The sequence below is a fragment of the Lupinus angustifolius genome, chromosome LG13 (assembly GCF_001865875.1).
Source record: "Lupinus angustifolius cultivar Tanjil chromosome LG13, LupAngTanjil_v1.0, whole genome shotgun sequence".
NCBI classification, from domain to species: domain Eukaryota; kingdom Viridiplantae; phylum Streptophyta; class Magnoliopsida; order Fabales; family Fabaceae; genus Lupinus; species Lupinus angustifolius.
The window spans coordinates 11,147,405-11,159,037 of NC_032021.1; the positions used below are offsets into that span (position 1 = coordinate 11,147,405).

General features: G+C 36.7%; 1 protein-coding gene across 2 annotated transcripts in view; it reads right to left on the reverse strand.

The window, feature by feature from the left end:
- LOC109325934 (uncharacterized protein SYNPCC7002_A1590) overlaps positions 1–9,897 on the reverse strand; it is a 19,507-nt gene extending 9,610 nt beyond the window's left edge. For both annotated transcript variants that reach the window (XR_002105202.1, XM_019558552.1), the window contains exons 1-5: positions 9,639–9,897; positions 8,813–9,003; positions 8,330–8,375; positions 7,182–7,264; positions 6,980–7,096 (exon numbers count right to left, since the gene is read on the reverse strand). Coding sequence is in view for 1 of the 2 variants with exons in the window: in XM_019558552.1 (XP_019414097.1) it covers positions 6,980–7,096; positions 7,182–7,264; positions 8,330–8,375; positions 8,813–9,003; positions 9,639–9,870 (669 nt within the window). In the remaining variant the exon portion in view is untranslated. The remainder of the gene's footprint in view (positions 1–6,979; positions 7,097–7,181; positions 7,265–8,329; positions 8,376–8,812; positions 9,004–9,638) is intronic.

Genomic DNA, 11,633 nt, shown 5'->3' on the forward strand with positions numbered 1-11,633 from the left:
AGAGATAACAACTGTTCGAATGGATTCTGAATCATAGATGGTTGAAATCGGCGAATCACGGCGATCTTGAACCCTTCCCAATTGGGTCTCGGAGTACACTTCTCCCACCATTGGTACCAACTCAATGCCTTCCCCTCAAGTGCCATAATGGTCACTTGCATCTTCTCATCTTTCGACAATTCTTTCAACTGAAAGTACCTTTCCAATCGGTGAGTCCACTCGAATGCGTCATCGCCAGCAAAAATCGGAATCTCCCACTTCTACCATTTCTCCTGCCGGTGTGCATCCTCATCACGTTCTTGTTTCCAACTATCACTGTCTCGTGCCATATTTCGCGTAGACACCATTAACTAACAACCAATCCTCGAATTCTCAACAAGAATTCACACAAATCCCGATCTGCATTTTCTGGATTTCCGGCAAAAATTCATGAATTCCTAATTTCAGAATTTCCGAATCTAAATTTCTGAAATTCTAACACCAAACAGCAGTAGCAATAGCAGTTTTCACAATCTGAATTTTTTTTTTTTGTTTTTAACAACAAAATTAAACACAGCAATTTTGATGCGGTGATGTGATTTTGGAATGCTTGAGGAAAGTTGAATTAGTCTATCAATTCGAAACAGAATAAATTGATAGTTCTTTCCCTAATTAATTCACACGAATTGCCAACCATTCACAACTGAAATCATATGAAATTGAATTAGTAAGCCCTCAATTCGAAACTGAATTTTCCAATTTACCTTGGAATGCTTCCTCTTCTCTCCTAGTGTAATTCAGCAATTTCCAACATCCAAACCTTAGCATTCAGATTCTGACTTCGTCCTCTCCGTGTCACAACTCAATCATCTTCTTCTTCGCACAAACCCTAGCCTCACGAATTTGCTTGTGTCTTCTCTATGTCGCAAAAATCAGATTTCTGTTTCCTCTTCAATCAATTTCTATTTCTGCGATTTCCCGTATTATTTCTCCACAGGTGCGATTCGTAACCCTAGCAGCAGAATTGGTGGATCTCACTTCCCTTAGGCACCAAGATTGGTGCTCTGGTACCAGTGTTAGAACTGGGATCAAATCAGAATGTAGAAACAGAAAATAGAAGAATAGATGCAAGATCAATGTGATTTTGATCCGTAAATTGTGTTATTGCTGAAAATGTGTATACAATGATGAAGAACTCCTTCCACAAGAGAGTAACTTCCCTAACTGATTTCCTAAATCAGTTCCCAATTACAACTTCTCCAAAAACTACTCTTACAAGCTTTCCCTCCTCTATTTATACAACTAATACACTAATCTAACTAACTAGTAAGGGTATTCTAGGAATCACTAATCTAACTAATTAGTAAGGGTATTCTAGGAATTCTCTCTTTATTTAATTCAAACAACTCCTAACAACAAACCTCTTTTCTACTACCCTATGCCTACCCTATCACGGTACTTGCTGGAAATTCAGGAAAATGGAAAAATAATCGAAGTAACAGGAGACCTTGCCTTATCCAGAACAGTGGCATCAATCAAGGCAGTCATGAAGGAGATGCGCAATGAAGCAGAAGCTTATTATGTTGAGTTCGATATGATGAGCGTGTTGTGTTCTCCTGCAGCGCAAACTCCCACTAGCATCCAATCGATTATTGAAGAATTTGAGGATATTTTTCAAGAGCACAAAGGGCTGCCTCCTACCCGAACGTGTGATCATGCTACTATACTGAAGGAGGGATCCGAAATTCCACACATTCGGCCATACAGACACCCACACAGGTACAAGGAAGAGATTGAGAAGTTCGTGAAGGAAATGTTGGCTGCAGGAATGATTAGACCAAGTGTAAGTCCTTTTTCGAGTCCGCTTATTTTAGTGAGGAAAAAAGATGGGGGTTAGAGGTTTTGTGTTGATTATAGGACTCTCAACAAGATTACTATGCCTAACAAGTTCCCAATTCCTATAATTGAAGAACTGTTGGATGAGTTGGGTGGTGCCACACTATTCTCTAAGTTGGACTTGAAGGCTGGATACTACCAGATTCGTGCGAAGGAAGAGGACATTCCAAAAACCGCTTTCCGCACACATGAAGGGCATTATGAGTATGTGGTAATGTCGTTTGGGCTTACTAATGCTCCATCTACCTTTCAAGCGCTGATGAATGATGTGTTTAAGCCATACCTGCGGAAGTTTGTGTTAGTATTCTTTGACGATACTCTCGTCTATAGCCGTGGTATAGGATCACATTGTAATCATATGCGGATGGTATTCCAGATTCTCCGAGATCATGTGTTGTGGGTTAATTACAAGAAGTGTTGTTTTGGGGCAGAACAATTGGAGTATTTGGGGCATCTCATCTCTGGGAATGGGATCCAAGCGAACCTGGACAAAATTTCAGCAATGACTCAATGGCCGGCCCCTAAGGACATTCATGGGTTGTATGGATTTTTGGGCCTCACTGGGTATTACCGACCTTTTGTGCGGAACTATGGTATCATTGCTCGTCTGTTGACACAATTGCTCAAGAAGAACAAGTTTCAGTGGTCCATGGAAGCACAATCAGCTTTTGAGGAATTAAAGATAGCAATGTCCAACCTACCTACTTTAGCTCTACCCGATTTCAATGTTCATTTCGAAATCAAGACGGATGCTTCCGGTTTTGGCATCGGGGCAGTTCTGATGCAGCAAGGTCGACCTCTAGCCTTTATCAGCCAGGCACTATCGGAGAGGACTAGACTTAAATCAGTTTATGAAAGGGAATTAATGACGATTGTGTTTGCAGTCCAGAAGTGGCGCCAATATTTATTGGGACATCATTTTGTTATTCGTACAGATCAAAAAAGTTTGAAGTTCTTGTTGGACCAACGGGTGCTAGAAGGTGACCAACTAAAATGGGTAACCAAATTGTTAGGTTTCGATTTTGAAATTCATTACAAACCGGGTTCTGAAAATAGGGTGGCGGATGCCCTATCACGAGTGATGGAATGCAAGGCCATATCCATGATTACCAATGTGGATTTGATGGAGTTAGCTGAGGAGGTCATGACAGATGCGCAATTATCAAAATTAATGCAAGAGGTGGTTCAAGATCCTAAGTCACATCCCTTATACTCTTTGGCTAAAGGATGCTTGTGGTATAAGGGACGTTTAGTGTTGCCCAAGAATTCAAGCCGCATTCCTCTACTGCTGACTGAATTTCATGCTTCTCCTTGGGGAGGATATTCAGGTGTTGCCGGAACATATAAGAGGATGGCGATGGTGTTCCATTGGGTAGGGATGAGGCGGGACATAGAGAAATTTGTTGCGGAGTGTACAGTTTGTAAGCGTAATAAGTATCAGGCACTCCGGCCACCGGGATTACTTCAACCCCTACCTATTCCGAACCATGTGGGGAGGATGTCTCAATGGACTTCATTGGTGGGTTACCAAAGGCAAATGGAGCGGATACAGTTATGGTAGTCGTTGACCGTCTCAGTAAGTTTGCACATTTCATTCCTTTACAACATCCTTATACTTCCAAAGATGTAGCTCAAGTTTTTATTAAAGAAGTGATTCGATTACATGGTTTTCCATCATCCATTGTGTCGGATCGTGATAGGGTTTTCATCAGTATGTTTTGGAAATTTCGATTATCGGGTACAAAATTGAGATTCAGTTCTGCCTATCATCTACAAACTGATGGTCAAACGGAAGTGATTAATCGGACTTTGGAGACATATTTACGTTGTTTTGTAAATAAACATCTAAACAGTGGGTTAAATGGTTAGCATGGGCTGAATTGTGGTTCAATTGTTCTCATAATGCTTCCATTCAGATGAGTCATTTTAAGGCTTTGTATGGGCGAGACCCACCTTCGATAATCCATTTTGATAGTGGCAGTACACCTGTGACAGTTGTGGATGTGTTGTTACGAGATAGAGATACCATTTTGGATGCACTCAAAGCTAACTTGGCAAGGGCTCAACAACGTATGCGAGATCAAGCGGATAAGAAAAGACGAGAAGTAGAGTTTCAGGTGGGTTATATGGTGTATTTGAAGGCTCAGCCTTACAAGCTTCGTTCTTTGACTCACAAGGTGAATGAGAAATTGAGTCCCCGTTTCTATGGACCTTTCGCCAGTTTGGAGCGTGTCGGCACAGTTGCTTATAAACTGCAACTACCAGACTACTCGAAGGTACACCCTGTTTTTCATGTGTCACAACTCAAATCTGCCCCTCCATCTAGTCGAGCCAACAGTTACCAGTGGGCTTAATGGAAGAATGGGAGTTATTGGTTGTGCCGGAAAAAGTCTTGGATTCTCGCAAACTAATGAATGGACACACTGAAGTTTTAATCTGGTGGGCTGTCCTTCCGACCCACGAAAATACTTGGGAGGATTTTGAATTAATTCGAACTACCTTCCCTGATTTCCACCTTGAGGACAAGGTATTGCTCGTTGGGGAGGGTATTGATAGGCCTCCAATTAAGAGGGTGTTTCAGAGAAAGAAATGGAAAGGGCTGGACAGTTAGGAATAGGAAAGGGGTTTAGGCAGTTTGGGAAAAGAAGGAAGTAGACAGTTAAGGGGAGTTAATGGGTGGGCAGTTACAGTTTTGAGGGGAATAAAAAGGGAGAAGGGGGGCTAGTTTCCAGCAGGCATTCAGATTGGGAACTAAGGGGTCACTATTGTCACAGGGTAGAAGATGTTGCTGTTTCTGTTTTCTTTCTTACTACACTGCACTAGTTTTCTATTATTCCTTATAATCTTACATTTCATCAATATAATTCTCCTAGAGCATTTTGTCTACTGTTCTTTTGCTGTCAAATTCTTAAGATATACTAACTGGTTTCTATCAAGCTACAATTGGATCCTAAGTGGAAAAGGGTGATGTAGAGACTGATTATTTTCCCTGAAGCTCATCCTGGATTTGAACTAAAAAAGGGAGTTATATACTACAAAGATAGATTGGTGTTGTCAAAGAATTCCAACAGAATTCCTCTCATTCTCTCAGAATGTCATGAGACCCCTACAGGGAGCATTCAGGGTACTTCAGGACCTACAAGAAGGTTTCTAGCTTCTTATTTTGGGAGAGGATGAAGGTCGATATTAAGACATTTGTGGAGAATTGTGACACTTACCAAAGGAACAAATACTCCACCTTAGCCCTTATAGGACTGCTACAACCTCTGTCTATCCCTCAACATATTTGGATGGACATCTCTATGGATTTCATATGAGGTCTACCTAGAGTGAAGGGGAAGGACACCATTTATGTGGTAGTGGACAAGCTTACTAAGTATGCACACTTCTTTGCTATGGGCACCCTTTCTCAGCAAAATATGTGGCTACTATGTTCATAAAAGAAGCGGTCAAGTTGCATGGATTTCCTACTACCATTGTATCAGACAAGGATCCTATTTTTTTGAGCCATTTGTGGAATGAGCTTTTTAGGATGGCTCGAAATCAGATGAAGCTGAGTACATCATACCATCCACAGACAGATGGCTAAACTGAGGTGACAAACAGATGCTTGGAGAATTACCTCAGATGTTTTGCAGGACCTAAACCTAAACAGTGGCTAGAATGGTTGTACTGGGCAGAGTTTTGGTTCAACTCCAACTATAATGGCTCAGCAGGAATGAGCCCCTTCAAGGCATTGTATGGCAGGGAGGCTCCTATATTGCTAAAAGCTGGAACTATTCCCTCAAGAGTAGAAGAAGTAAACAGGTTAAACACTCAAATGGATGAAATTTTAGAAGAGCTCAAGGGAAATTTGACTAAAACCTAAATTTTGATGAACCAATATGCAAATAAGCATAGGAGGTCAATAGAGTTTGAGGTGGGTGATTGAGTTTATCTTAAACTACAACCTTACAAGATGAGATCCCAGGCTGCTAGGCCCTATGCTAAGTTGGCTCCCAGATATTATGGGCCTGAACATTCCAAGATCCATCTAGTTTTTCATGTATCTCTATTGAAGAAGACCTTAAAGCCACATCAACAACCTCAACCACTCCCCCTATGTTGAATGAAGAGCTGGAACTAGAAATGCTACCAGAAGCCATCACAGATAAAAGGGAAGATGATCAGGGTAACATTGAAGTTCTAATGAAATGGCAGGACCTACCAGATCATGAATCTACTTGGGAGTTAGCAGCAACTCTGCAAGATAGATTTTCCAACTTTCAACTTGAGGACAAGTTAAAACTTTTAGGGGGACATTGATAAGGCTAATACCAGACCAAGGGTTACAAATGTATATAAAAGGGGAAAGAGGAAAGTTTGGTTAGAATAACAAACTTTCATTTTCTACCCTTGGGTAGTTAAAACAGTTAGAAGTGCATTACTATAAGTAGAATAGATTTAGGGGGAAAGTTAATTCTGAGTTGTTAACCAACTGATTGAGGAATCAATGGAGCTGGATCGAGGGATCCTTCATTCTCCCTGTACTCTTGTAATTCTTTCTCTCATTTTTATCTATATTCAATAAAATTCTCCTAGAACCCTAGCATAATCAAACTGATTCTAGTTTAGGGGCATTTCCATTCAATTCATCTTTTTTTCTATCTCTCTAGATACCAGTGACTATCTTCCATCAAGTTCATATTGGCAATGAAATTTTTCCATAATCCCTATGAAGAAGCAATCTTTTTTGTTTCATATTTTTATTTTAAGATTTCATACTAGAGGATTTTCCTTTTCTAGAATGAAATTATTGTCTTATTCTGATCTCATCATTAAACTGGCAAATCAAATCAAACAATGTGATATCAAGTGTTAAGGATGTGAGATATGATTACCTAGTGAATCAGGAAGTCTATTGTCACCCTAAGAAGGAAAGGGGATTGAGTCTTAGTAATTCGGTGTCTATCCTCGAACATTAAATGGCTATGGTGTTTACTATGTTGTTTTGTTCTAATGTCAAGGAGGACTCCTTATCTACCCATCTCTTGTATTTTTTCAACAACAAAAATAGAACATACATTTAAAAATAAAATCTGTAAACTACTAAGCTTCCACAAACCTGTGACATAAAACGTGGAAGCATGATCTTGAGTATTTGTTCAAGGACTTGAGTCCCAGCTGATTCAATTGCTTGCTTTGGTATTGCTTTGAAAGCAAAAGGAATTTCAATGCTTACCTGGACTCCAAATAACAATCCCGAAAATATTAACAGAAATCCAGATTAAAAATTACAAGAAAATGGTAGAAAGCCAAAGTACTACCTCAATTATGGTGTCCGATGTGAGTTTCTGCACCGATGAGTTATCAGAATTGCTTTCGCATGATATCCGGTTTACCATTAAAGCTGCATTATCATATCAAATTATTGAAAAATCATTTCTAAAAGTAGCATAAACCAAATGGCATGGAGTCAAGCAGAATTTCTTTTTGATTTTGTCAAGAATGGAACAAGAAAACTGTCTCATCCACAGTATATATCGGAGTATACATATAAAGTTGCACCATCATCATATTTACTGCTTCCGATGAGTATCTAGTAAGCTCCATTTGACAGCAAAACAAGCATCATCTTATGTACCGGTTCAGCTATTTCAGTGTAATTCTATAGTTTGCTTTGTTTGCTAACAGATTGACAAGCTTCCAACTAGGTTTAAACCAAGAACTTCCTTAGATATTGAACCCCACCCCAGCCCCACCACAAGAAGAAAAGAGATAGTATTGTGCAACCCGGATAAACTGAGATAACATAACTAGTTTATTTTGTAAAGAATGAAGTAGCTAGCTATCACCAAATGTAAAGGAGTTGGATACAGTTCGACTCGTTAGATTTATGAGTTAGCTCGATATATTTATATATATGTATTTATATATATTATAATAAATTTTATATTTATTATTATTATATATATAAACGAGATTATATTTATATATATAAAAACTTTTCCAACATTCTTAAAAAATGAATTAATTATTTGAGTTACCCAAATGAACCAATTCGAACTGAGCCGAACAGTTCGCGAACTTTAACCTAACTGAACTCGAGTTAAAAAATAACTCATATCGAACTCGAGTCGAGTTTCGAGCTAGGCCAATCCTTATCGAGCTGAACCGAGCTGAGCTCTGGTTCGACTCATTTCCAACCTTATAAAGGACTACTAACTCAACTTGTGATATGCAATATTAGTTCCATAAATAATATAATGGATACATTACCAATACTCACTTTGGTTTGATCCCTTTTAGTGGAACCAAAATATTATACCTTTTAATCTTATATTCATGCTTTAATATGGTTATAGAACAAACCAATCATACGCTTTGTTCTGTCTTTTTCCATTTTGAATACACTTAGTGAAAAAACAAATCACTACATGTCATGTATTATAATATGCAGTAAAAGAAATCTTACCATCAAATTTGTCATTCTGGGCAGCCACCATTGGTGATCCCTCAAGCTGTCACCGAAGATTAGACCAAGAAATTAAAACAGACAAACATTATTCAACAACAACCGAACCTTATCTCATTAAATGAGATCAACTAAATAGATCAAACGACGTTATAATGCTCTGTCGTAAATTATGTTCATTGACAAAACATATTCTTTGGATCTTTGTTAATCATTTCACCTGTGATTTTTATTGGCTTCCCTCTTCCTCTAGAAATTGGATCAACCTCCATTTAATCCACTCTCCCTACTGAGGCTTCTAAAGGTCTCCTCCACACATGTTCTAACCACCTAAGCACAATTCTATTATATTTTCTAAGATATGAGATATTCTAACTTTCTCACTAATGTCTTCTAATCCTATATTGTCCAATATCCACTCATCTATCGCAACATTCTCGAGTCTCAATAGTAAAATGAAATACGAAGATGAAAGTTACACACCTTGCAAGACAATAGCTTGATGCAACAACCATCAGGCTGCTCTTCCACCTTAACAAGCAAAACCGGACACACCTCAAATGAGAAGAACTTAATCCTGTAAACATAACACCTAAACGTGTTGTCGTTTATCCTCTCTATCCTCTCTGCATCCAACACTGAATACTGACTCGCTGGTAATCGCATGTATTCAACTGCATCACCATAATTCAAAATAAACATTAGAATCACTGATCTAACCAAAACAATTCAAGGATGTTAAATAAGTTTGCTAAATTTTGATTTACTCCATAAAGCTATTTTTTACTGGTTTTGGTCCTAAAGCTTACTTTTAGTCTGCTTAGTCAGTTATAACCAAAGTTTTAATTCTGCTCTTTGAACATTACAGATGTTACTATGTTAAGGTTTTGGGAGTTGCTAAAAGAGTTTCACCACTGCAATTGTGATCGAACGAGTCGTGTTTGCCTGTAATTGTCCAAAACATCAAAGTTTTAGAAGTTTCCAAAATCACAAGAATTTCTTAGAACTTCTGTTATAACTTTCGTTTTGCAAAATCAAGGGTATCCCCTCACCCGATGGGTAAGGGACTAACCTTGTGGTTGTCCCTCTCATCATATGTTGCTTCCAGAATTAAAACTTTTGGTCTATATGATCTAGTGAGTCTTACATCATTGTACCTCGGTTATAACTGACAAACTAGCTAAAATGACTAAAACCAAATTTTTGAACCAACACCGCATATCAAAAAACATAGAACCAAAATTGAGCCAACTAATAAAAACATAATTAAGCAAAACAAAAAAGGAAGAAAGAAACTGTCTAACATTACTTAGGGGACGTTGTAGTTGGCTAACCGAAATAGACTCTTTACGACGAGCAACGAAACGAGCTTTCTGGCTCGGAGTGGCAGAAGCAAGAAGTGAAAGGCGATGAGATTTAGAAGAACATTGGTTTTGAATTCCAATAATGGAAGGAATGAGTGAAGAAGTGGTTAGAGCCATTTGGAATTTCAGGTCCAAATGGATATGTTTTGTGGAGAAAGTGAGAGAAGAAAATATCATGTGGCCACAAACACATGACTCAACACAGATGCACGTGTGTGATGCTATGATTCAACGAGTTCCAACGTCATAACACTACTAGAATGGAAACAAACCGTGGTTGGTTTTGTTGCGCTGGAACTGAGTTTTGTGTTTGTGTTGAATTTGGGTAGATTTTTGTATTTTCTTAATACATCTTCCAATAAATTTAACTTATAAATCATTTTACTTATTATGATTATTATATATGGACAACATATAAGTTAATCATTTTTTATCGACAAATATTTGTTGTACTATCAATTTTTTTTAATTCATTCATACTCTCCAATCATTAAATCACCTATAACTTTATCTTTTTTAATTTGTTATTTGTGAGACTCAAATCTATAACTTCATTATTTTTATTTTTTAAATCTTTTACCTTAACTATTGGACCATATTATAAGTTAATTATTCATAAATAATGTATAATATTGACAATTGATTTATTTTGTTATTTTTCTTTTAATCTATAAAAGACTTATATCAATGTTGGAAAGGGTTGTGTTGAATTAAACTCATTAAAATATTGGCTTTAAGACCAAGGGCATAGAACAAATGAGAAGGAAAGAGATACGTATAATATTTGTAAAAATAATTAAAAACAACATACAAAGAGGTTGAATTGTGATCACTAAAATTTTCATTTTCAAGTTTTAAAAAGGATGGGAGAAAAACAAGCAATTTATAGGTTAAAAACTTAGACTAATGACTAATCTGGTCTTTAATAGAAAAGAATTAAACAATTGAATCATTATGTATAAATAAGTTAGAAAAGAGGTTTTAATAACATGAGTGAAATCCACTACATAATCACATGATGTTAAAAGACAGCACAAACTTTAAGATAAAGAGTTAAGAGTTTCATAGAAGGGAATACAATATCTTCCGGTACGAGGAGATAAGTTATCTCCTCATGCCAGTAAAATTATGACATATATCTTATTTTATCATTTTTCTATAAAAATATTTTTAAAATTAAACAAAATAATACATATATTATATTTTTAATGGCTAGAGAAGATAAGTTATCTCATTATATGAGGAGATATATTATTCTCTTCAGAAAAATCAAACAATGTTTTATATTGATTGACTCAATCTCACATGTTATTCATTATAATCAATCGCAAAATACATAATAAGTATTGTTTGTATACTTAATCTCTATTGGATCAATACACACTGCTATTATTTGTAGACCTAACATATCTAGGCTCAAATGCTAAAAAAACTAATATATTTAAAGAGATTAGAAATTTCAAGTTTTCATGCACACGCGTATGATAAAATAAACATGAAAGGAAAAGAACATGAATTAAATAACAAACGATGGAATAATGAGTATTCAATTTAGTTAAGTGCTACCAAATAAAATAATGAACAAAATGTTTGAAGTAAAAAGTGAAAGCTTAAATGCATACAAGAGTGAAGATATTGATACTATTATTTTGATGAAGAACATAACTCGTAAGATAATATGCTACCACATACAGGGACGAGATAAAACTAAATAACTCTCTTATGGTTATATCTTAGTATATTTTGCTTTTAATATTTATAGGTCCAAGGTGTAATAATGGATAAAGTTAAATAAGATTCATGTATCTTATATCATTGATTTGAATTAAGGTTTGTTGCAATGGAAGTCCCATAGAGAAAAAATAACATTGAGAAGTTAACGTGGTTCAATGATTTGCTTACGTCTATGGCCGAAGAACAACGAGAATAATTTCACTATG